The sequence below is a fragment of the Hemiscyllium ocellatum genome, chromosome 3 (genome assembly GCF_020745735.1).
Source record: "Hemiscyllium ocellatum isolate sHemOce1 chromosome 3, sHemOce1.pat.X.cur, whole genome shotgun sequence".
Classification (NCBI taxonomy): domain Eukaryota; kingdom Metazoa; phylum Chordata; class Chondrichthyes; order Orectolobiformes; family Hemiscylliidae; genus Hemiscyllium; species Hemiscyllium ocellatum.
The window spans coordinates 17,393,996-17,420,809 of record NC_083403.1 but is presented as its reverse complement, the minus strand read 5'-3'; the positions used below and the strand labels follow the sequence as shown (position 1 = coordinate 17,420,809).

The window sequence follows — 26,814 nt, the reverse complement described above, 5'->3', positions numbered from 1 at the left end:
GAAAGTTCTTGCAGCTGCTTGGTGGATGGTTTATTTTAATTCTGTCAGTTTAATTTTGGGTCCATGGCTGTGAAACACATTATAAATGGTTCCTTGTTCTTCAATCAGTAGATGATTAACTCACTGTGAGGTGAATAAAGGTAACAGTGTGAATGAGGCCTGCTGACTACATGTGCTTGAGCAGTATACTCTGCTGTGTTCTTTGTCGTCTTACACAATGTTCTTTACTCTGACTGATCTGATTGTAGCTGCTGCTTGGAAAAGGAAGCTTGTGCCCGCCTGACAGCCCCATCCACATGTCAGCTCTTTGCTGATTGAGGTCCTCACCTCAGCTCAGCTGTTCCCTTGACCAGGTCCATCCCGGGTTCAGTTCTCACACGCTGCTGGCTTTGAGGGTCCCACCCAGTCCGGAAATCTTCTGCCTCACCCACAGGCTCTGTCGCTTTACTGTTACACGCGCACAAACACAGACACGCACAAACATAGGCACCACACACACCCAGGCACGCACATAGACACTACAGACACACATGCACACACACATATACCCACACGTACATATACCCACACACACATATACCCACACACACCCCGCACGCACGCACATGTGCACACACACGCACACACCCCACATTTGAACAAATTAACATGGATCTATGATGAGGGTGAGGATCCTAGTGTTAATTTGTCCCAACGCTGGAATACTGATCTAGGCAGATGCACTGTCTGTGGGCTCCTGTCAGTTTTTGTGGACGTTGCAGACAACATTGAATCCTTCCTGCCCTTTGGCAGTTGCCTTTGAGGAGGGAATGTGGGGGAGGGAGCAGCTGCAGAGGGTGTGATAAAGGTACTCTTTCCATGCTGTTCAGAAGAAGTCTGGATCCAGCAACAAGCTCAGATGGTTGACTGCACATGAACATGAACGACAGCCGTGTTTGGTTCAGGTTTCAGAAACGAGCAGTTGGCCTGTGGAGACAGAACCCAGCGAAAATCTCGCTCCCTCTCATGCAACATTTTCCAGTTTTATTTTTGGTGGGTTTCAGGCTGAATCCTTAGAGGGTTAGTTCCCCACGTTCAGTAGAGTGAGCCTCACTTACACCTGTCTGCTCAGGGAGGGGTGAACAGGAGCTGGGACCCCATCCCAGTCCTGGTCAGCAGAACACACTCCATCTTCCTTCCACCTCTGTGCAATGAGAGCAGGGAGGCTTCCTTAGGCTCTAGGCCCAAGCAGAGGGAGTGTAGTCCCACTGAACGGATGGCAAGGCTGTCTCAAAATAGAGGAGGAAACCCCCAGCATCAAAACCCTGAAATGAAGAGGGGTGTCAGGAGTACCTGTCTGGGAGAGGAGTGGAAATCTCACTCAAAGTATCTGCTTGGACCAGGAGTGCTGCCTTTCTTCCCTGGTGACCTTGTCATTTAGGACCTAAGGCCTCCAACCTGTCACTCCCCTCCCCTCACCCTCACACCATCCCTTCTTCCTCACTCCCCTCCTCTCACCCTCACACCATCCCTTCTTCCTCACTCCCCTCCCCTCACCCTCACACCATCCCTTCTTCCTCACTCCCCTCCCCTCACCCTCACACCATCCCTTCTTCCTCACTCCCCTCCCCTCACCCTCTCACCATCCCTTCTTCCTCACTCCCCTCCCCTCACCCTCACACCATCCCTTCTTCCTCACTCCCCTCCTCTCTCCCTCACCCTCACACTATCCCTTCTTCCTCACTCCCCTCCCCTCACCCTCACACCATCCCTTCTTCCTCACTCCCCTCCTCTCTCCCTCACACCATCCCTTCTTCCTCACTCCCCTCCTCTCTCCCTCACACCATCCCTTCTTCCTCACTCCCCTCCTCTCTCCCTCACACCATCCTTCTTCCTCACTCCCCTCCTCTCACCCTCACACTATCCCTTCTTCCTCACTCCCCTCCTCTCACCCTCACACCATCTCTTCTTCCTCACTCCCCTCCTCTCACCCTCACACCATCTCTTCTTCCTCACTCCCCTCCTCTCACCCTCACACCATCCCTTCTTCCTCACTCCCCTTCTCCACCACCCTCTTCCTTCTCTACCCCCTCCCTCATTCCATCTCCCTCTTGTTCCCTCTCACTCCCATTTGCCCCCGTTCCAGCCTCTTTCTCCCCCCCCTCCCAGTTCCCCGTTCTCCCACACGCTCTGTTTAATTCCCAGTTCCTGATTGAGCCCCTCATTATTCTTGACCGGCCCATCTCTAAGACGGACTGAGAATGGGCCAGATGGGTTAGAAAGTCACATTGTGCCAGAATGCCCAGTCTCGAGAGAAACAACAGCACGATTCCTGACTACAGAGCTCCTCATTTGTCTCAAAATGTCATTGTCAATCAACGCTCAATATTATGTCATATTGATGCCACACAGGATGTAATCTTCTTCTTCTCAGTTCAGTGTGCTATTGATCTGTTTATGCTTCTCACACTGCTGCTTGTTTTGACTGTGAGGTTGGAGATGTCTCAATATGGCACAAAAACTGTGCAGACTAGATCTGTGGGACGTCACTACCATCTGACAATGACTGAAGTCCAGATGAGTAATTATTGTCCTCACTTAATGACAGTGGTAAAAATGGGTGGATGAATGTTCCAAAATGTAATGTCCTGAGGACTTTGTTTTAAAAAATAAGAACTAGGACCAAGGGGTGCCCCCTCGTTTGGCCCCTCAAGACTGACTAACATGGTGGCCAATCTGACTGTGGCCTTACTTAGTTGCCTTTCCCCCAAACCCCACAACACACTCCGTCATACTGAGATCTAACTCCGCCTCAAGTATAATTCAATAACCTAGCCTCTTCTGGGGAAGAGAATTACTGAAGTCTCTGAGAGAAAAGGATTCTTCCTCGCTTCCATCTTAAGTGGTCCTTGATGCGAAATGGTGCTCCCTAGTTTTAAAATCTTCCCCTGCCCGTTCAAAAGGGGACATCCTCTCATCGTCACCCTGGAAAGCCCGTTCGCATCCTTAATCTTTACAAAAACTGTGTTTCTTTTAAATAACTGAATAAATGTACATTCTTTAAAGAACTTCAGAGTTTTGAATTTTTTTTTCCCACCTCTTCCCCATCTTTATGGTCTTCCCAGTTGGAAACTTAAAGGATGGAGAGTAGATGATGGTAACAAGGTGGAACAAAGTGTTGAAAAATTCTCATGTGCTGCAGTTGCTCAGCAGGTCCTATGGGGGGAGCTCTGTCATCTGGGTCTGATAGGACTTTGCTCAGATTAAGTGTTGAAAATGTGTTGCTGGAAAAGTGCAGCAGGTCAGGCAGCATCCAAGGAACAGGAAATTCGACGTTTCGGGCATAAGCCCTTCGTCACTTTCTCCTCTCAGATTAAGTGTTTGCCACCTGAGTGTGTTGCTTCATTTCGCAACTTGCAATCTGGTTTTGAAAATCATCATCACAATCAGCGATCTCTTCCCCGACCTACCCCAGCCCCTGCCCAAAAACACTCAGCAACAACCTGAGAGTTTTTAAAAATTTGTTCACGCAGTACAGATGTCACTGGATAGGCCAGAGGGCAATGATGAGTCCCCCAAGTATAGCGATCGTGCTATTGAGCTCATTGTCTCCCCTCAACGTTGCCCTCCTCATAGTCTGAGAAAAATCTGCTGACTTAAATGAATTGCCTGCACCCTGCAAGCAAATAGTTAAAGGGTGCTTTGCCAGTCAATCTGAGTTAATTCTAAAGCCCACAGCTCAATTAGTCACGGTGAAAACAATGCAGCAGGTGCTTGCCAGAGAGATTGACTTGTTCCATTTTGCTCTTGTCAATGTCACAGAAATCCTGTACTATTTATTTGCCTCTCTTTCTCTTTTCCCTCTTACTGTGCGGCTTATGTTCCACCGACTCTCCTAAACCCCCCCCCCCCCCCCCCCCCCCCCTTACCCACCCCTCCTCTGCAGAACGAGCTGCAGGTCTCTGCTGTCGCCTGGTGGTAGCCTGCCATAAGGGTATGCCGAGGCTTGCTGACCTCTCTGTGAAAACCAAAGACGTGTGGGAAATTCCCCGAGAATCTCTGCAGTTAATCAAGAGGCTGGGAAATGGGCAGTTTGGGGAAGTCTGGATGGGTATGAAGTTAGAACTGTTCTGCAGTTCCCCACCCCCTCCACTCCCAGGCACCTGGGAGATAGGGGCACTGGTTTACATACAGGAAGTAATGGAAGATGGAGGAGGTTCACTGTGTGCATGAGTTTGACTCCAATCTTAAATGTGGTCAGTGCATTCAGTTAAGAATACCTGGAGTTTCATGCAAGATATTGGCTCTTTCTGAGGAGGTAACCATGACAACCAATTCAGGTCTCATTTGGAAATGATTATAGACCAGTAAAAAGTCCACATTGGTGGACTTTTGAAAATTTGGGAATTACTGATTGAATTCCTGGGACAATCCAACAATGAACTGCACTTTGAGACTCCAACTTCCATCCTCCTGACTGCATGCGCTTCATTAAATTTTAAATCCTGTTCCCATTGCATCCATTCTCCGTAGAGTCAGCTGATGGTTTGTGCTATAACTTAACAACGGTTTGTACAAACATGATCCCGCAAACTGTTGGATTAGCTAAAGATTCTTGGGAAATTGTACGGGAATCCCTATACTTGGAGAGAAAGCTTGGTCAGGGATGTTTCGCCGATGTTTGGTCTGGTAAGGTGCTCAGAAGCTCTCTTCTCTAACCTTAAGATCTTCCTTGTTTTTTTTTTCAAAATTCATCCAAACTTTGAGAAACGCAAGGCTCCCATTAATCAAAAGGCAGCCAGGAAAGCTGGGTGCGGTTCTGGGTAACACTTCGCCAGCCGCGTTTCATGGTATTAATTGATCTTTAATGTGGAACACACTGTGCGTCATGTGTCAAAGGGCAGTCGTTACAGGGAACACTGTTCTAAATCAAACAAACCCACCCCCAAAACAGGCGCCAACTTCCTGGGCCTGGAGTCCAGAGCTAGGAGGCATAATTTGAAAGCCAAAGCTGGACTGTTCTGGGGTGATGCCACTCACTCCTTCACACTGCAAGAATGTGGTGAAAAGTTAAATCCCTCACCTGAAGTGCCTTCGGGTCTGGGTGGCAAATGACCATTTCAAACCTGATTGGGATGGATTTCTAGTCAGTAAAGTTGCAGAAGCACCTCCAGCACAAACTCGGGCCTGAATCTACTTGTGTGACAAAGCAGGTTTGAGGACCTGAATGATCTCCTTTGAACCTTCGACCTTTCCCAGACTGAACACAAAAGGTGAGATTCCTGCCGGAATTTCCCAGGGCGACGGCTTGGAGCTGGGATTGTCCTGACTTTGCCCAGCAGGTGGTTTTCCCACTGCTACCAACTCAGGCCCACGTTTGTGTCTGGTGGAATCCTGGCACCTCGTGCAACTTCCAGCTCCATAATCTGCCATGCCATCCTTCCCCAGATGGAAACCTTGGGAGAGTCCTTGGCTCTCCATGTACAGAGTGAAGGAGAACTTCCCAGCCGTATTTCCACCAAATTACTGAGAATTACCAGGTTGAGGTGGTTGGGGAGTGTTCATATTCTGATGCACAATATCAGGCAAATTGTCAAGACAACTTGGATGGACCAGAGGGCCTTCTGCTATTCATCATTATGCCCCTGAAGGTCCCAGTTTGAAGCTACCCTCATGAGAGGTGCCAATGTAGGCATTGGAAGCTCTCCTGACCAATAGCAAACTTTAAAAATCTCTTTCTCAGGATCTGGGCATTGGTGACTAGGTCATCATTTATCACCCATCCCTGGCAAAAGTGGTGGTGAGCTGTCTTCTTGAACTGTTGGGTTAAGTTACCCCCTGCCTCCCCCCAACCCCACAATGTTAGAAAGGGAATGCCAGAATAGTGACCCACCAACGTTGATACATCTCCAAATCAGGATGGTGAGTGGCTTGGTGGGGAACTTGTAGCTGGGGGTGTTCCCATAAACCTGCTGCCCTTGTCCTCCTGGACTATAGGGGTAATGGGTTTGGAAGGTGCTGGCTTGAGTTTCCTCTAATTGTTTGACAGTTCCATTGCTTGTTGATCTGCAGAACGTAGGATACCTCAATGTGATAGCTCAGTTAGATCAATATTTTAAGCTCAAGCAAATACCAGCCATGTTTGTACAACATGGCCTCACAATTTAACCCTTTGAGCCCTAGAATCACGCTGCTGAATCTGGGCAATATTCCTGATGAGGCCTTATGTTCCCATTGAAGGCTTGTCTCTTTTCTGTCCATATGACGTGCTGTTAGAGAAGGAGGAGGCCATTTGCTCACCTGTCAATGTCACATGCATCAGAACAGGCAGGCTAACTGACCCCCACTCCCCGCTCCCCCCATGCCTGCTGTGAAACAGAGCTGAGTCTTTCAACTCCATTTAGGTCTTTGTCCCCACACTTCAAACCAAGTTGGACTTCTAAATGTACCATTTTGACATCGGGTATGAATGGGTTGGCATCACCAGAGTTTCATCATGTGATCCACCACACAATGTTTTAACAGCATGTCACATTAGCTTAACCATGGTCCATAAATCAGTTTTACTGCTCGATCTAAAATGACGATCTGAAACCGCTGTAATTCTGACTTGATTACTGCATGTGTTTTGCTATTAATCAGTAAAGATACAGGCATGCAGACAGATCCTGGCTGAAAAACCCCTCTTAAAACAACTGCTTGAATAAAATAAATGGCTGTATCCTATAAAAACACTGGTCTCAAAACTAACCAAGTCATTACTTATTATGAACTTAGCACTCAGTTGTTTTTGTGACCTTTGTCATTTCACTTCTTTTAAGCATTTTACATTCCCGTAAATTGAACTTTTTTCTCTTGCGGTTTTTGGCGAAGGTACTTGGAATGGAACCACGAAAGTTGCAGTGAAGACTCTGAAACCGGGCACCATGTCTCCTGAGTCCTTCCTAGAGGAAGCACAGATCATGAAGAAATTAAGACATGACAAGTTGGTTCAGCTTTATGCTGTGGTCTCCGAAGAGCCTATCTACATCGTCACTGAGTACATGAGTAAAGGTAAAACCGTTTTCTGCTGGACTTAATACTCCTCATTCAGAGAAGCAAGATATCAGCCCGTTTAGAATTGAGTTTCCATTCCTTCTCAGTGGTGCCTGGGGCCTTGACTCAAGTTTGGGGTAAATTAGAAATGTACACAAAAACATTGACCAAAAGAAATATCTGCAATGTTTTTGTATCACAGAGCTATAGAGTCATATAGCACAGAAACAGATCCTTTGGTCCAACCTGTCCATGCCGAATGTGATCCCAAGCTAAACTTGCCCCACCTGCCTGCACTTAGCCCTTATCCCTCCCAACATTTCTTATACATGTACTCACCTAAATATCTTTTAAATGTTATAACTATACCTGTATCCACCACTTCCTCTGGAAATTCATTCCAAACACAAACCACTCCTTGTGTAAAACAATTTGGACTTTTATGTCTTTTTAAAAGTTTTCTCTTTCACCTTAAAAATATGCCCTCAGCTTTGAAATCCCCTCCCCTAGGGAAGATACACTTCCCGTTCACCTTATCATGATTTTATAGATCTCGATTCAGTCACCTCTCAACCTCCTATGCTCCAATGAAAAACGCCCCAACCTATCCAGCCTCTCCTCATAGCTCAAACCCTCCATTCCTGGCAACATCCTGGTAAATCTCTTCTGAACCCTCTCCAGCTTCATAATAATCTTCTTTTATGAGGGCGACCAGAACTGGACACAGTATTCCAGAAGAGGCCTCACCAAAGTGCTGTACGCCCTCAACATAATGTCCCAACTCCTACACTCAAAGGTCTGAGCAATGAAGCCAAGCATGCTAAACACCTTCTGAACCACCTATCTATATGTGACACAAACTTCAAAGAATTATGGACCTCGACACCTATGTCTCTCTGTTCTACAACACTAACTGAAGCCTTACTTTAAATTGTGTAAGTCTTGCCATTTGTTTTACCGAAGTGCAATATATTTATTCAAATTAAACTCCACCTGCCACACTTCAGCCCATTTACCTGAATGATCAAAATTTCTTTGCAATCTCAGTAACTTTCTTCACTGTCCACTATACCACCAAGTTTGCTGTTATCTGCAAACTTACTAACCATGCTTTTATATTCTCATCTAAATCATTTATATAAATGACAAACAAAAGTGGACCCAGCACTGATCCCTGTGTAAAACTGATTATTGTTAGAAGTTAGAACATAGAAGTGTACAGCACAGAACAGGCCCTTTGGCCCACGATGTTGTGCCGAGGTGTAAAATATAATAACTTAACCTACACACCCCTCGACTCACCGCTATCCACGTGCATGTCCAGCAGTCGCTTAAATGTCCCTAATGACTCTGCTTCCACCACCACAGTGACAACACATCCCCTGCTTTCACAACCCTCTGCGTAAAGAACCTACCTCTGACATCTCCTTTATACCTTCCTCCTAATATCTTAAAACTATGACCTCTCATACCAGTCAGTCCTGCCCTGGGGAAAAGTCTCCGGATATTGACTCCATCGATTCCTCTCATTATCTTGTATACCTCGATCAGGTCTCCTCTCTTCCTCCTTCTCTCCAGAGAGAAAAGTCTGGGCTTATTCATCCTTTCTTCATAAGGCAAGCCCTCCAGTCCAGGCAGCATCCTGGTAAACTTTCTTTGCACCGTCTCCAAGGCCTCTGTATCTTTCCTACAGTAGGGTGACTAGAACTGGACACAATATTCCAAGTGTGGTCTCACCAGGGACTTGTACAGCTGTAGCAAAACCTCACAACTCTTAAACTCGATCCCCCTGTTAGTGAAAACCAAAACACCCTAACCACTTGGGTGGCAACTTTGAGGGATCTATGTACTTGAACACCCAGATCCCTCTATTCCTCCACATTGCCAAGAACCCTGTCATTAATCCTATATTCTGCATACGAGTTCAACCTTCCAAAATACATCACTTCGCATTTATCCAGGTTGAACTCCATCTACCATTTCTCAGCCCAGCTCTGCATCCTGTCTATGTCATGCTGCAGCCTGCAGTAGCCCTCTATACTATCGACAACACCTCCAACCTTATTGTCATCTGCAAACTTACTAACCCACCCCTCAATCTCCTCATCCAAGTCATTTATGAAAACTACAAAGAGCAGAGGGCCAAGTACAGAGCCCTGCAGGACCCCACTCAACACTGACCTCCAGGCAGAGAACACTTTCCATCGACAACCACTCTCTGCCTTCTATCAGCCAGCCAATTCTGAATCTAGATAGCCAAATCCCACTGTATCCCATACTTCCTGACTTTATGAATGAGCCTACCATGGGGAACCCTATCAAATGCCTTGCTGAAGTCCATATACACCACATCCACTGCTCTATCGTCATCAACCTGTCTTGACACCTCCTCAAAGAACTCAATAAGATTTGTGATGCATGACCTGCCCCTCACAAAGCCATGCTGACTGCCTTTAATCACACTATGCTTTGCCAAATAATCGTAAGTCCTATCCCTCAGAATTCTTTCCAAAACTTTGCTAACCACAAACATAAGACTGACTGGTCTATAATTGCCAGGGATTTCCCTATTACCCTCCTCGAAAAGAGGAACAGCATTCACCTCCTTCCAATCCTCTGGTATGACTCCTGTGGAGAGTGTGGAAGCAAAGATCCTCGCCAGCGGCTTAGCAACCTCCTTTCTTGCCTCCCGGAGCAGCCTAGGATAAATCTGGTCTGGCCCTGGGGACTTATCAATCTTAATGTTTTCCAAAATTTCTAGCACATCAACTTCATCAATCTTGATCTGGTCAGAATGTATCCCAGTTCCTCTCAGTTTTCATTTATAACAAATTCCCTTTCCTTGGTGAAAACCAAATCAAAAAACTCATTTAGGGCTTCCCCTATCTGCTCAGACTCCATGCACAAGTTCCTATCTTTGATTGGCCCTACCTTCTCTCTGAGCATTCACTTATTCCTCATGTATGAGTAAAATGCCTTTGGATTCTTCCAAATCCTTCTTGCCAAGCCTTTCTCGTGCCCTCTTCTGGCTCTTGTCAGTCCACTTCTGAGCTCCTTTCTAGTAGGCCTGTAATTCTCTAAAGCTGTGCTAGATCCTTGCTCCCTCCACCTTACATAAGCTGCCTTCTTCCTTTTGACGAGAAGCTCCTCTGTTCTCGTCATCCAACGTTCCTTAATCTTACCCCTTTTTACCTGTCTCAAAGGAACAAATGTGTGCATCACTCACAACAACTGCTCCTTAAATAGTCTCCACATGCCTGCTGTGCCTTTACTGTGGAACAATTGCTCCCAGTCTGTACTTCCCAACTTCTGTCTGACAGCGCCATAATTTCCTTTTCCCCAATTAAATATCTTCCCTCAGTAACTGCTCCTTTCATTCTCCAAGACTATGGTAAATGTGAGGCAGTGCTCTCCCAACGTAAGATCTGACACCTGTTATCATTATTATTCAGTGTGGGTGTTGAGTATCAAGAAATGTTACATAACTCTATAATCTTCATTCTTAATTTACATGAAACGTTGAAAAAAGCCAATTTATCCACTACATTTCTGAAGCAGACATTTGACAAACCAGTGAAGTGACCTCTTGTTTTCTCAGTTTCCAGACAGCAAATCCAGCTCAGTTTATCAGAATTAAAATGGAAATGTGCTTGGTAGCCGTTAAATAATCATAGTGGTTCTCACCTGGAGCGGTTGGTAATTCTGACATGAGGCATCTTTTAACTAACGCAGGTTCTGGTTTTTGTTTAAAATCAAATTTTGAGGAAAATACATCAGTGCAGAAACAACCGGTTTGAGCCCACAAAGCCAGACCTTGCCGCTGCAAGAAAGGAGGGTCTTATATTGTTGGGTTCTAAACTGAAGGTGGTCCCTTCAAACCCAGTCGCAATACACTAGCGTACTGCAGTCAGAATGATGTCCCGGTTCAGCTGAATGCAAGTGTAACATTTCATTTCAGCTTAGCTAGTCCTCTTTCAGTTTCAATTGTGTGTGACTCTGTCAGGGAGAACATTTGCTGAAGAAAGAAACAAAGGCAGGCAGCATCAGGAGGGAGAGGGAACACAGCAAGGCAGGCAGCATCAGGAGGCTGGGGGAACACAGCAAGGCAGGCAGCATCAGGATGGTGAGGGAACACAGCAAGGCAGGCAGCATCAGGAGGCTGGGGGAGCACAGCAAGGCAGGCAGCATCAGGAGGGAGAGGGAGCACAGCAAGGCAGGCAGCATCAGGAGGCTGGGGGAGCACAGCAAGGCAGGCAGCATCAGGAGGCTGGGGGAACACAGCAAGGCAGGCAGCATCAGGAGGGTGGGGGAACACAGCAAGGCAGGCAGCATCAGGAGGGAGAGGGAACACAGCAAGGCAGGCAGCATCAGGAGGCTGGGGGAGCACAGCAAGGCAGGCAGCATCAGGAGGGAGAGGGACACAGCAAAGCAGGCAGCATCAGGAGGCTGGGGGAGCACAGCAAGGCAGGCAGCATCAGGAGGCTGGGGGAACACAGCAAGGCAGGCAGCATCAGGAGGGTGGGGGAACACAGCAAGGCAGGCAGCATCAGGAGGGAGAGGGAACACAGCAAGGCAGGCAGCATTAGGAGGCTGGGGGAGCACAGCAAGGCAGGCAGCATCAGGAGGGAGAGGGACACAGCAAAGCAGGCAGCATCAGGAGGCTGGGGGAACACAGCAAAGCAGGCAGCATCAGGAGGCTGGGGGAGCACAGCAAGGCAGGCAGCATCAGGAGGGAGAGGGACACAGCAAAGCAGGCAGCATCAGGAGGCTGGGGGAACACAACAAGGCAGGCAGCATCAGGAGGGAGAGGGAACACAGCAAGGCAGGCAGCATCAGGAGACTGGGGGAACACAGCAAGGCAGGCAGCATCAGGAGGCTGGGGGAGCACAGCAAGGCAGGCAGCATCAGGAGGGAGAGGGAACACAGCAAGGCAGGCAGCATCAGGAGGGAGAGGAACACAGCAAGGCAGGCAGCGTCAGGAGGGAGAGGGACACAGCAAGGCAGGCAGCGTCAGGAGGGTGAGGGAACACAGCAAGGCAGGCAGCATCAGGAGGGTGGGGGAACACAGCAAGGCAGGCAGCATCAGGAGGGTGAGGGAACACAGCAAGGCAGGCAGCGTCAGGATGGTGGGGGAACACAGCAAGGCAGGCAGCGTCAGGAGGGAGAGGGACACAGCAAGGCAGGCAGCGTCAGGAGGGTGAGGGAACACAGCAAGGCAGGCAGCATCAGGAGGGTGGGGGAACACAGCAAGGCAGGCAGCATCAGGAGGGTGAGGGAACACAGCAAGGCAGGCAGCGTCAGGATGGTGGGGGAACACAGCAAGGCAGGCAGCGTCAGGATGGTGGGGGAACACAGCAAGGCAGGCAGCGTCAGGATGGTGGGGGAACACAGCTAGGCAGGCAGCATCAGGATGGTGGGGGAACACAGCAAGGCAGGCAGCATCAGGAGGGAGAGGGACACAGCAAGGCAGGCAGCATCAGGAGGGAGAGGGAACACAGCAAGGCAGGCAGCATCAGGAGGGAGAGGGAACACAGCAAGGCAGGCAGCGTCAGGAGGGAGAGGGACACAGCAAGGCAGGCAGCGTCAGGAGGGAGAGGGAACACAGCAAGGCAGGCAGCATCAGGAGGGAGAGGGAACACAGCAAGGCAGGCAGCGTCAGGAGGGAGAGGGACACAGCAAGGCAGGCAGCGTCAGGAGGGTGAGGGAACACAGCAAGGCAGGCAGCATCAGGAGGGTGGGGGAACACAGCAAGGCAGGCAGCATCAGGAGGGTGAGGGAACACAGCAAGGCAGGCAGCATCAGGAGGGAGAGGGACACAGCAAGGCAGGCAGCATCAGGAGGGAGAGGGAACACAGCAAGGCAGGCAGCATCAGGAGGGAGAGGGAACACAGCAAGGCAGGCAGCGTCAGGAGGGAGAGGGACACAGCAAGGCAGGCAGCGTCAGGAGGGAGAGGGAACACAGCAAGGCAGGCAGCATCAGGAGGGAGAGGGAACACAGCAAGGCAGGCAGCATCAGGAGGCTGGGGGAACACAGCAAGGCAGGCAGCATCAGGAGGGAGAGGGAACACAGCAAGGCAGGCAGCATCAGGAGGCTGGGGGAACACAGCAACGCAGGCAGCATCAGGAGGGAGAGGGAACACAGCAAGGCAGGCAGCATCAGGAGGGAGAGGAACACAGCAAGGCAGGCAGCATCAGGAGGGAGAGGGACACAGCAAGGCAGGCAGCATCAGGAGGGAGAGGGAACACAGCAAGGCAGGCAGCGTCAGGATGGTGGGGGAACACAGCAAGGCAGGCAGCATCAGGAGGGAGAGGGAACACAGCAAGGCAGGCAGCATCAGGAGGGTGGGGGAACACAGCAAGGCAGGCAGCTTCAGGATGGTGGGGGAACACAGCAAGGCAGGCAGCATCAGGATGGTGGGGGAACACAGCAAGGCAGGCAGCATCAGGAGGGAGAGGGACACAGCAAGGCAGGCAGCATCAGGAGGGAGAGGGAACACAGCAAAGCAGGCAGCATCAGGAAGGAGAGGGAACACAGCAAGGCAGGCAGCATCAGGAGGGTGGGGGAACACAGCAAGGCAGGCAGCATCAGGAGGGAGAGGGAACACAGCAAGGCAGGCAGCGTCAGGAGGGAGAGGGAACACAGCAAGGCAGGCAGCATCAGGAGGCGGAGAAGTCAACGTTTCGGGTGTAACCCTTCTTCAGGACTACCTCCTGATGCTGCCTGCCTTGCTGTGTTCCCCCAGCCTCCTGATGCTGCCTGCCTTGCTGTGTTCCCCCAGCCTCCTGATGCTGCCTGCCTTGCTGTGTTCCCCCAGCCTCCTGATGCTGCCTGCCTTGCTGTGTCCCTCTCCCTCCTGATGCTGCCTGCCTTGCTGTGTTCCCCCAGCCTCCTACCTGTCTACCTTGGACTCCAGCATCTGCAGCTTCTTTCTTGTCTCTAAGAAAGAAACCAAACCAGGCATCATTGAGGAACTGGCTGATAAAGTTGCTGTGATTTAATGTGGATGTGTACGATATTGCTGTCAGTTATTCTTCCAATTCAATGAATGTATCTAGTTAACGCATGCAATGATACTAACCTACTTTAATGAAAGCATGAGAGAGCTTCCAAGGACAGATAACAAAGAGGTAATTGACAAAGTGGATGCACAAATGATGATTCCCCTTTTGGGGTGACCGAAAATGTAAGGGGTGTCTGAGTTAAAATAGAGTAAGGGAGACATTGCTTCTTTCAAAGGGTCGTGAATCTGTGGAATTCACCCTCCCAGGAGGTGATGGTGCCAGGACACTGAATATATTTAAGGAGGAGATGAACAGGTTTGTAATTAGTACCAGATTGAAGGGTTTGTGGAGCAGCAGGAAAGTGGGGTTGAGGTTGAGATGAGATCGGCCATGATTGTATTAAATGGCAGAGAAGGTTTGAGGGGCTGAATGGCCTGCCTAGTCAATAGGTTCTTATGTTGAGAGACAGGATCAATATGTCATTAAAGGAATCTACAATAAATGTTTGTGTGTTATTCTGAGCTCTTCAAGGAGGAGGGGTGAAGGTGCCCTGAAGCTGAAAGGTTTCCAACAAGAGGTGCAAGAAATCTCAAACATATTATCCCATGTCCTTTCCATACATGGCAACCGCTCCTTGAGAGAGTAACTTGACCTCCTTCCTGAGCTCCCATCCCTTTCTTGCATCTCCAGTGTGACTTTGTTCAGGATGGTTTAAGATTTGTCTGATTTAGAAGCAGATTAATATCCAGGGGCAGTGCGGACACATCCCTCAATCCCACAGTGAGTCACAATCATTGACCTCCTGCGCGTTCCGTCATGTGGTCTCTTGCAGTTCCCTAATGCTTATTGGAGGGCTCCTTGTGCGCCTGCCTTATATCAGAGAAAGTTAAAAGTCACACGATACCAGGTTAGAGTCCAACAGGTTTATTGAGAAGCACTAGCTTTCGGAGTGCTGCTCCTTCATCAGGTGATTGTGATCTCTTCTCCAAAGAAGCAAAATGATTCCCTTTTCAGAAAGAAAACACATTGGGAAGGCAGGAGATCGAAGGGTTTTTTTTTTCAGGTGTATTAACCCAGTCTTGTGCTGTTCTTGGTGGGCGTGAATCTGCAATAAAGCAGGGCTGATCATTTGGCAATCGCACTTGGAAATAACCTCAGAGTGCCTGTCTCACTGATAGGGAGGGTTCGGATTCAGGTAGCTGAGCTGTGTAACTGCTACATTATCACTTGAGACCAACTCGCCTTTCACAGCTGGTTGTCATTCTTGGTTTGTTCTGGGACTCGAGGCTTAGGTTTGTGAGAAAGGAGGGAAAATGGCACAGTTTCCCCTTTGGATTCCTCCCTGGACCCAATGCCAAGTGACCTGGCCAAATTTGACAACTGACTAATAAATGACCCACTGGAGATAGGGCGTGAGAAGTGAATTACGTAGATTACATCAAGATTACAGCACAGAATGAGATCATTCAGTCCAACCTGTCTATACAAACCTCCTGCCCAGATTGTGCTTAATTAATGAGAGAATGATGAATGTAACTCCTGATGATACAGGACACAAGGGATTGAGCAGTTCACAATGCCGAGTTTGTGTAAAGTATTAGCTTATCCTGGAATACAATCTGTAATTCCTGCCCTGGGCTTTGACTGAATTTGCAGAGGAGGGCCATGTAGAAGAGCAAAGACTCAGAAGGGACCTTATTAATGTCAGAGGGAGCCTACGAACAGTGGGGAGATGTAGGAAGTTGTCAGTGAACAAGAGGGGACAGGCAGGTGACAATTTTGTTTCAGATCAGAGCAATGTGAAGTACACATTTGATGACAGAAGGAGAGCCCTTCATGGCAACATGGAGCTGGGACTCTGGTAGGTCAAGAGTGAAGATATATGCGTTTCAATGATAAGAATGGACCAAAGAACATTAAAACGAGAAATGTAGTTCTGTAACAAAGAACACAAGTCGCTGGAAAAGCGCAGCCGGTCTGGCGACTCTTCCTCAGAACCAGACCCGAAATGTCAACTTTACTTTCTCTTCACAGATGCTGCCAGACCGGCTGAGCTTTTCCAGCAACTTCTGTTTTTGTTTCTAATTTACAGCGTCCTCAATGTTTTTGATTTTTAAGTGTAATTCTGGGTTTGGCTGCAGTACAGATAAAGTCCGAAAATGACATTGAGTTTGAAGTTTGTCTCAGAAACTGCTACGGCCACTGTTGGAGTAGCTGTGTTATTCTCTACATCTCATTAGAGGAGGGGGTGGCTGAGTGGTATTATCAATGGGCTGTCAATCAAGTCACCAGGATAATGTTCTGGGAACCTGGGTTCAAATCCTACCATGGCAGATGGTGGAATTTGAATTCAATTTTAAAAGAAAATCTGGAATTATGAGTCTAATAATGACCGTGAATCCATTGTCGATTGTCGGGGGGGGGAAAACCCATCTGGTTCATTAAAGTCCTTCAGGGAAGGAAACTGCCACCTTCACCTGGTCTGGGCTACACATAACTCCAGACCCACAACAATGTGGTTCACCCTTAACAGCCCTTTGGAATGGGCAGTAAATGCTGGCCTAGCCCATACTTTCTGATAACGTACACTGTGTGAATGTAAACTGGAATTGTACAGCAGGATTATTACAGAGATCCTGACCTGTGTGACGGTGTGTGATTAACCAAAGAAGTTTAACTTTCAATAGGCACTTACCTGCCGTCTGGAACCCTCCTCAAGAGTCTCTAACTCTGAGGTAGAGGCAGACACTAAGGAAAGTTTTAATTCAACGACCCAAATAGTTCCCCAGGGAAAGGTAAAGGAATTAAAACCTGCTCTAACGCTTTGTCAAACTCTTTGACTGCCCACCCTCTCTCCAAAACCCCTGACTGACCCACCCCCTGCCCGAGTCACACTCCCCTGATCCATACCCTCGCCCACTGTCAACACCCTCTCCCCAAAACCCCTGACTGACTCACCCACTGCCTGAATCAAACTCCCCCCCGCCCCCCCCACTCCCCCACTGCCGACACCCATCCCCAAAACCCCTGACTGACTCACCCCCTGCCCGAGTCATACTCCCCTCTCTCACACCCTCGCCCACTGTCAACACCCTCTCCCCAAAGCTCCTGACTGACCCACCCACTGCCCGAGTCACACTCCCCCCACAGCTTCACCAACCTGCCATGTTAACCATCCATCGCCATGCCAACCAGATTGTCTGGCAATAAATCAATCCATCCAGCTGTCATTCTGCCCAACACCATCATACCCAGGTGCCTGTCTATTCAGATGTCATGCTAACCACTTGCTTCACCCTCCGGTCCACTTCCTCACATACCCGTTCACCTGCATTCACTCGCTCGGAGTCATTGAAAAACAGTGAACATTACAGCAGAAAGATTAATTACACTAGAATTGTTAAATAACAATGCCCTTAAATGTTTAAAAGAAATAACATGGTCATAGAGTCATATAACACAGAAACAGATCCTTCAGCCCAACTCATCCATGCCAAACAGGATTCCGAAACTAAATTAGTCCCATTTGTCCGAGTTTGCTCGTATCCCTCTAAACAAATCCTTACCACCTACCTCTCCAAATGTCTTTTTTGAGTCTTTTGAAGAGGTGACAAAGGTGATTGATGAAGGCAGAGTGGTAGACGTTGTCTATATGGGCTTCAGCAAAGCATTCGACAAAATTCCACATGGTAGACTGGTTAATAAGATTAGATTACATGAGATCCAGGGGGAGCCATTCAACTGAATAGAGAACCGGCTCAAAGGAGACCGAGGATGGTGGTAGAGGTATGCTTTACAGACTGGAGGCCTGTGACCAGCGGTGTGCCATAAGGATCAGTGCTGGGTCCACTGCTTTTTGTCATTATATCAATGTTTGGATGTGAATAAAGGAGATATCATTAGGAAGTTTGCAGATGACACTGAGATGCTGGTGTAGTGGACAGTGAAGAAGATTATCTCAGTCCAATGGGATCTTGATCAGATGGGCCAAGGAGTGGTAGATGGAGGTTACTTTAGATAAATGTGAGGTGCTGCATTTTGGAAAGGCAAATCAGGGCAGGACAGCATGGTGAGGAACACACGTGTTTTTATTTATCAGAGCATTGAGTTTAGGTGTTGGGAGGTCATGTCACAGCTGTACAGAACATTAGTGAGGCCATTTTTATAATACTGTGTACAATTCTGGTGTCCCTGTTATAGGAAAGATGCTGTTAAATTTGAGATGGTGCAGAAAAGCTTTTTAAGGATGTTGCTGGGACTGGAGAGTTTGTATTATAGGGAGAGGCTAAAAAGCCTGGGGCTTCTTTCCCTGGAACGTCGGAGGCTAAGGGATGGTCTTCCAGAGGTTTATAAAATCATTCAGTATGGATAGGATAAATAGCCAAGACCTTTTTCCGAGGGTTGGGGAGTCCAAAACTAGAGGGCATCAGTTTATGGTGAGAGGGAAAAGATTTAAAAAGGATCTGAGGGGTAACTTTCTCACGCAGAGGATGCTGCATATCTGGAACTAACTGCCAGAGGAAGTGATGGAGGCTAGTACAATTACAACACTTAAAAGCCATCAGGATGGGTACGTGAACAGGAAGGGTTTAGAGTGATATGGACCAATGTTGACAAATGGGACTAAGTCAGGTTGGGATGTCTGGTTAGCTTGGACTAGGTGGACTGAAGGGTCTATTCTAATTTTGTACGACTGTATGACTCTAAATGTTGTCATTGTCCCAGCCTCTACCACTTCCTCTGGCAGCACGTTCCACATTCGCACCACCCTCTGCATCAAATGGTCACCCCTCAGGTCCCTTTTAAATCTTGCCGCTTTCACCTTAAACCAGGGCCCTCCAGCTTTGGATTCCTCTGCCCTGGTGAAAAGATCTTGGCTATTCACCCTCTCCATGTGCCCTCCCAATTTTCCCAAGCCATGGTGTTTAAATGAAACAGAAAACACAATAATGCTATGTCATCCATGAACAGTGCTGTAGACATTTCATGAAGCTTAGCTTGCTGTTTAACTCTCTTTGCTGTCTACTACTGTTGTTGAAATGTGTTCCAAACTGCTGTGGAGTCATGTGATGGTGAGGGACGGTGCTTGGCGCCATTTTCCCTACTCCCAGTCAAGGCTTTCCTGGTTTGCGAGGAGCAGGCCCCTTTGGAAGACTACCACAAAAACACAGGCTGGAACCCGGATTGTTTATTTCCTCCAGTTGGCATCAGCTGTAACGGTCTGACGCCAGTTGGGTACTTTTCTCTCTCCCCACACAGTTTCAGCTGAACCTGCTGCATTTCTCCAACACTTTCTGTTTTTATTGCTTACAAACTGACCTCAAGCATCATTTGAATTGGGCTCTTTAGCTCGGGATTGTGGGGGCATAGGGGTTCGCAAGAGAAGGAAAATCAGGCCAATGTCCAGAGTGATTTTGAGAAACCATTGTTTCTGAGATTTTTAATGATTTCAAGATCCACCGATAAACTGATGTCTAATGAATTGTGAGAATCTCACATTCATAACCTCGGCTGTGAATGGAGCTTCCATGAGGCTAAGCGAACACATTACCTCATGCTCTCCACAGAAGATGCCTAATATATCAAACTGACTGACCGCCAACCTCCCCCTCCCACCCCCAAACAACCAAGGAGATGAATAATGTTAAGAAACCCAAGTTGTACCTGCCTGTTGTTGCCAGAACACATTCCAGGGAGGAAGAGGAGGCAGCTTAACCCTTCGGCGAGGGAAGATTTAGTTAATACACTTGGTTCTAGTTACATGAAAGCCTGTGTTTGCTTGTATAAATTAGGCTTAGTGGAAACACTATACCTGATAAAACCAGGGAAATGTTCTGCTTTAATCCCCATAAAACAATACAATTTCATACTTGGATAGAATTAATGCCAGCTGTCGAAGTGAAATCCACTGAATGGGTTGTAACACGTACTGTACTCTGATCTGAACTAGGATCAGAAAGTGCAGAATCATAAGCAGCAGCATTTCTGAGCTGCACTACCTCATCGTGTGGAAAACTGAGCCCATCACTGGAACAGTACAGAGGAAAGGATCTAACGCAATGCTGGCAGCCAGTAACATGGTATATTTCCCAGCATCGTTACCAGCATTCCACAGAATAAAAGGAAAGTCTACTTCAGAAAAACTAAATCTGTTGTGAAGTCTCTGATGAAATACTTCCCACATTTTAAAACCAAGAATTACAAGCAAATTGGCAGAGTCCTTGCCCATTAAATAATCCATTCCATTGTTCTCGAATTGGCAGTACTGTCGTGCTCCCAGAAGCAGTTTTATAAAGTCATGAGCAAACCTTGCAAATCTATTCACAGCAAGAAAGTCATCGATTAGTTATTGACTGTTGAAGTGGAGGGCACAATTTCTTGCCTCCTTCCATTATCTTTCCACAAGACAGTCTGCAAAGTCCACATCCTGTGAACGATTTTTCTTTGTAAAAATTCTTCACCATGTTTCCTCGAGCAGCGGACTGAATAGACACTTTCTGCCTTCTGTTCTGCATTATTGCTGGCTGCTGTTCTGTTGGAAGGTGCTGGTCCCCCCCAGCATCCACACCTTTGTCTATGCAGTTGTCTCAGAGGTCCAGGGAAGGTGATGCCACAGGGTAGGACCAGCCTGACCACTGGTGGGGATGTTAAGCACATCTCTGGCCTCCTTCATGAGTATTTTGAGGATTTTCTTCCAAAACATAACAAGGGACTCTGTCACCAAACATAGTCATCACAAGAGCGTTATTGCAATGGATGTGATACACATACAAAAAGGCAAGAACAAAATCTCTATGGATTGGACAGTTGAAAATCCTTTTTCTAAGAATAAACTTTACCCTTGTCTAAAAACATGAAGTGATTATAGGCTGTCTCTTTTGACACTAAACAATGAACCCCTAGCAGCAGTAAAGTCCAAAGTTTTGCAGGTTTGGTGGACTGGCCTTGCTAAATTGGCCATACTGTCCAGGGATGTGCAGGCTGGGTGGATTAGACACAGGAAATGCTGGGCTACAGGGATAGGGTTGGGGACATGAGACTGGGAGGGATGCTTTTCAGAGGGTCAGTATGGACTCGATGGGCTGAATGGCCTGCTTCCACTTGAGGGATTCCACCATTCATCACCTTTCTTGCTTTGAGAGCACTGATGAGGTGCAATATGTTGATTATCTGTGAGGCATGTTAGGGCATCGGTCTGAGGCGATCAGCTCCCTGTGATAATGCCTGTACCATCAGCGGGAGGTGAGGAGGTGTCGGAGGGTCAGGAGGAGGTGAAGAGGTGTCGGAGGGTCAGGAGGAGGTGTCGGAGGGTCAGGAGGAGGTGTCGGAGGGTCAGGAGGAGATGAGGAGGTGTCAGAGGGTCAGGAGGAGATGAGGAGGTGTCAGAGGGTCACGAGGAGTTGAGGAGGTGTCAGAGGGTCAGGAGGAGGTGAAGAGGTGTCAGAGGGTCAGGAGGAGGTGTCGGAGGGTCAGGAGGAGATGAGGAGGTGTCAGAGGGTCAGGAGGAGATGTCGGATGGTCAGGAGGACGTGAAGAGGTGTCAGAGGGTCGGGAGGAGGTGTCAGAGGGTCAGGGGGAGGTGTCAAAGGGTCAGGGGGAGGTGTCAAAGGGTCAGGAGGAGGTGTCGCAGGGTCAGGAGGAGGTGTCGGAGGGTCAGCGGGAGGTGAGGAGGTGTCGCAGGATCAGGAGGAGGTGAGGAGGTGTCGGAGGGTCAGGAGGAGGTGTCGGAGGGTCAGGAGGAGGTGTCGGAGGGTCAGGAGGAGGTGAGGAGGTGTCGCAGGGTCAGGAGGAGGTGTCGGAGGGTCAGGAGGAGGTGTCGGAGGGTCAGGAGGTGATGAGGAAGTGTCAGAGGGTCAGGAGGAGGTGTCGGAGGGTCCGGAGGAGGTGAGGAGGTGTCGGAGGGTCAGAAGGAGGTGTCGGAGAGTCAGGAGGAGGTGATGAGGGTCAGGAAGAGGTGAGGATGTGTCGGAGGGTCAGGAGGAGGTGAGGAGGGTCAGGAGGAGGTGAGGAGTTGTCAGAGAGTCAGGAGGTGGTGAGGAAGTGTCGGAGGGTCAGGAGGAGGTGAGGAGGGTCAGGAGGAGGTGAGGAGTTGTCAGAGAGTCAGGAGGTGGTGAGGAGGGTTAGCTGGCAGCCATGCAATCACGTTGAGGAGCCACCATGAGGAGAATCGACAGCACTGCCCAAGGTTTAGCAGCTGGGGACTGGTGCATGCCTGAGGGTGACAATTCAAAAAATGTATTGTGAACCCCAGTGAAAGGACGTCCCAGAACCATAGAGATGTACAGCACGGCAACAGACCCTTCGGTCCAACCTGGCCATTCCAACCAGATATCCTAAATTAATCCAGTCCCATTTGCCAGCACTTAGCCCTTCCTATTCATGTCCCCATCCAGATCCCTTTTAAATGCTGCAATTGTACCAGCCTCCATCACTTCCTCTGGCAGCTCATTCCATACACATACCACCCTCTGCGTGAAAAAGTTATCCCTCAGGTCCCTTCTGAATCTTTTCCCTCTCACCCTAAATCTATGCCCTCTAGCTCTGAACTCCCCTACCCAGGGAGAAGACTTTGTCTGTTTATCCCCATTCCTGATGAAGGGCTTATGCCCGAAACGTCGAATTTCCTGTTCCTTGGATGCTGCCTGACCTGCTGCGCTTTTCCAGCAGCACATTATCAGCTCTGATCTCCAGCATCTGCAGCCCTCACTTTCTCCTATCCCATCCATGTCCTTCATGATTTTATAATCCTCTTTAAGGTCACCCCTCAGCTTCCGATACTCCAGGGAAAACAGTTCCAGCCTGTTCAGCCTCTCCCTGTAGCTCCCTATAGTTGCGGTAGAAAGTGCAATTAATATTCTCGCACCTCACTCCCTTCAGAAAGAAACCGCAAACACTGTGTGGCAGACAGGCGGGTGCTGAGGTAACAGCAGCCCAGCAAAATCAGCACAAAGATATGTGTTTGACAGAATATTTCATCAGGATCACAAAATGGTGGAATGACTGCCGTTCATGTGTAAAACTAGTATGAGCAATACTGTTTTAAAGACCTTCACATGATGTACAGCATAATTGTGTTTCATCTGCTCCAGCAAAACCCCTTCCAGTTCAAATGCTCACTTTGCTAAAACTGCAGCACTCTGTAGATTTATCTGTTTGTCCTTGTGAGTGAAAGAGCAGCTCACCCAAATTGCTTTGGATCTGCCTTTGCTTTCCATTTCTGGTGGCTTTCTGCCACCTACCCTGTGGTGATCGGCTACAAATCCACGGTCTGGCTGAGCCTCCCGCTGTTGGACACCAAGGATTGAGTTATCACCACAAGTCTGCTTTTGACTCAGAAACCTGTCCCCATCCCCAAAGTGAAACGGATTTTTGTCAGAAATCAAACGACATCAGGTTATAGTCCAACAGGTTTATTAGAAATAACAAGCTATTGGAGCCACTGCTCCTTCATCAGGCAGAGTGCCCACATTGCCAGTGATCTTCACAGGAATATATTTGAGGGCATCACCCTATCAGTCTAGGTACAGGAATTACAACCTCAAGGTACTGATCCCTCAAAGTTGCCACCCACATTGATAGGGTTGTTAAGAAGGTGAATTGTGTGTTGGCTTTGGGGAATTGAGTTTAAGAGCTGCGAGGTTATGCTGCAGCTCTATAGACCTCTGGTTAGACCACACTTGGAGTATTGTGTTCAGTTCTGGTCACCCCATTATAGGAAGGATGTGGAAGCTTTAGAGAGGGTGCAGAGGAGATTTGCCAGGATGCTGCTTGGACTGGAGGGCAGGTCTTATGAAGAAAGGGTGTGGGAGCTAGGGCTTTTCTCATTGGGGCGAAGAAGGATGAATGGTGACTTGATAGAGGCGTACAAGGTGATGAGAGGCATAGAATGGATAGCCAGAGACTCTTTCCCAGGTTGGACTATCATGAAGGGGCATAATTTGAGGGTGATTGGAGGAAGGTTGAGAGGAGATGTCAGCAGTAGGTTCTTTACACAGAGAGTGGTGGGTGTGTGGAATGCTGTTGTTGCTGTGACACTGTAGTCTTACCAGACCAGAGGGGCTGCTCTCTCATTAGAGAGAAGCAACTGGTGGTGAGGGCCACCAGACCGCAGGCATGGGGCGAGATTGAGAAAGAGAGTCCTTCATGGTAACCCCAGACCACTGATGGGCATTGAACCCACGCTGTTGGCATCACACTGCTCTGTAACCCAACCATCCAGCCAACTGAACTAGACTGGTATGGAATGTACTGCTAATAATGGTAATAGAATCAGATACATTAGGGACATTTAAGCAACTCCTGGATAGGAACATGGATGATAGCATAATGCAGGGTATATAGGTTAGTCTGATCTTAGAGTGGGATAAAAGGTTAGCACAACATCGATGGCCAAACGGCCTTCACTGTTCTATGTTCTATGCTGGTTGTCCTCCTAATCAGCTGGCATTGGTTGGATTGCCTCCAGCTACAGGAACAAGATAAGAACAGAGCTCCATTTAGCCACTCAGTTCGGTCCTGGTTGGTCATCGCTATCAATGACACTTTCCCACACCATCTCCAGTTTTTAATTTTAGTGCCTCTCCCTGAGAGATGGATTTTGCATTGCTTTCTCCAACCATTAAATGGGCCTTTAATGTGAGACTTTTCCTATCAACCGCATAATGTTCAAATACACAAGTGCTCCTGGAATTTAAGGCACTGATGTGCCCAGAAAAGACCTTTGTAACATACTGTTGGTAACACAATATATACCTCCGCACATTAATACTGTCAACATGTGATACCATGGTACAGAAGGCCAAGTGCTGGAAATGGGTTTAGGATAGGTAGGTGGTTGTTTTTGATCAGCCATGGGTGCAATGGGCTGAAGGGCCTTTTTCTGTGCTGTAGACCTCTATAACTCTATAGCTCTAGTATTGATGCCCATCGAGGATAAGGTCAGGAACTGAGTGGCCCTCGCAGAACCCAAACTGGGTGTCACTGAGCAAGTGCTGCTTGATAGCACGATTGATGACACCTTCCATCACATTACTGATGATCAAGAGTAAAGTGATAGGGCGGTAATTGGCCGGGTTGGATTTAGAACATTGAACATAGACCATTACAATGCAGTATTGCCCTCGATGTTGCACCGCCCTGTCATACTAATCTGAAGCCCATCCCACCTACACTATTCCATGTGTGTCCATATGCCTGTCCAATGATGACTTAAATGCGCTTAAACTTGGCGAATCTACTACCGTTGCAGGCAAAGCATTCCATACCCTTACTACTCTCTGAGTAAAGGAACTACCTCTGACATCTGACTTATACCTATCTCCCCTCACTTTAAAGTTTTGTCCCCTCGTGTTTGCCGTCCCCATACTTATTATCTTGTATGTCTCTATTAAGTCACTTCTTAACCTTCTCTCTAACGAGAACAGCCTCAAGGCCCTCAGCCTTTCCTCGTAAGACATTCCTTCCATACCAGGCAACATCCTAGTAAATCTCCTCTGCACCCTTTCCAAAGCTTCCACATCCTTCTTATAATGTGGTGACCAGAACTGTACACAATACTCCAAGTGCGGCCACACCAGAGCATTGTACAGCTGCAGCATAACCTCCTGGTTCCGGAACTCAATCCCTTTATTAATAAAAGCTAAAACACTGTTTGCCTTCTTAACAACCCTGTCAACCTGGATTTATCCTGCTTTTTACATATAGGCATACCTGGTCAATTTTCCACATTGTGGGGTAGATGCCAGTGTTGTAACTGTACTGGAACAGCTTGGCTAGTGGAGCGACAGATTCTGGAGCACGTCTTCAGTACTATTGCCGGAATGTTGTCAGGGCCCATAGCCTTTACAGTATCCAGTATCTCCAACCATTTGTTGTTGATATAACGTGGATTGAGTTGAATTGGCTGAAGACTGGTATCTGTAATGCTGGGGACCATTGGAGGAGACTGAGATCATCCACTCAGCACCTCTGACTGAAAATTGCTGTGAAAACTTCAGCCTTATCTTTTACATGGATATGCTGGGCACTTCCATCATTGAGGATGGGGATGTTTGTGGGGCCTCCTCCTCCAGTGAGTTGTTTAATCGAACCACCATTTGCAATTGGGTGTAGCAGGACTGCAGAGCTGAGATCTGATCCATTGGTTGTGGGATCGCTTAGCTCTGACCATCACTTGCTGCTTCTGCTGTCTGGCACATAAGTGGGCCTGTTTGGTGGCTTCACCAGGTTGACACTTCATCTTCAGGTATGCCTGAAGCAGAATTTCTGTTGAGCAGAAATTTCCTGTCACTGAAAGAGCCACTGTCTTCATATCCTCATTAGCTAATGACTCTATTCCATCCGCTTGGTATGCTCAGAGGCTGCAACAGATGGTTGACAACTTTAATGAGATTACCAATCCCAATATGACCTTCCAACTCCATGTCATTGTCATTGTTAAACCTACCTATTCCCACCTCTGTAATGTTGCCCCCAGCTCTGTTCCTGCAATTGTTACCTCTCTCGGCTTCGCGTTCCAATCCACTCCTAACCAATCTCCTCTATTTTGACTGATTGATTTGTTGATGTCACATGTACTGAGATGGTGTGAGATGTGTTGTTTTGCCTGTTATACAGGCAGATCATTCCACACAAAGTGCATCCGGGTAGCAGAACAGAGTGCAATATACAGTGTTACAGACACAGAGAAGGTGCAGAGAGAGAGAGAGAGATCAGAATTACCATTTGAGAGGGCTTTTCAAAAGTCTGATAACAGCGGGGAAGAAGCTCTTCTTGAATCTGTTCATATGTGTATTCAAA

The 26,814-nt window shown here is 48.1% G+C and overlaps 1 protein-coding gene across 5 annotated transcripts in view; it reads left to right on the top strand.

Annotated features, from left to right (window-relative positions):
- Window positions 1-26,814, top strand: part of LOC132830850 (tyrosine-protein kinase Fyn) — a 280,910-nt gene that overhangs the window by 234,120 nt on the left and 19,976 nt on the right. For 3 of the 5 annotated variants that reach the window (XM_060848734.1, XM_060848743.1, XM_060848751.1), the window contains 2 exons: window positions 3,926-4,090; window positions 6,853-7,032. In XM_060848734.1, the coding sequence (XP_060704717.1) occupies window positions 3,926-4,090; window positions 6,853-7,032 (345 nt within the window). Of the gene's footprint in view, window positions 1-3,925; window positions 4,091-4,512; window positions 4,669-6,852; window positions 7,033-26,814 lie in introns of all 5 variants that reach the window. The other 2 variants (XM_060848769.1, XM_060848760.1) reach the window with 2 other exon arrangements.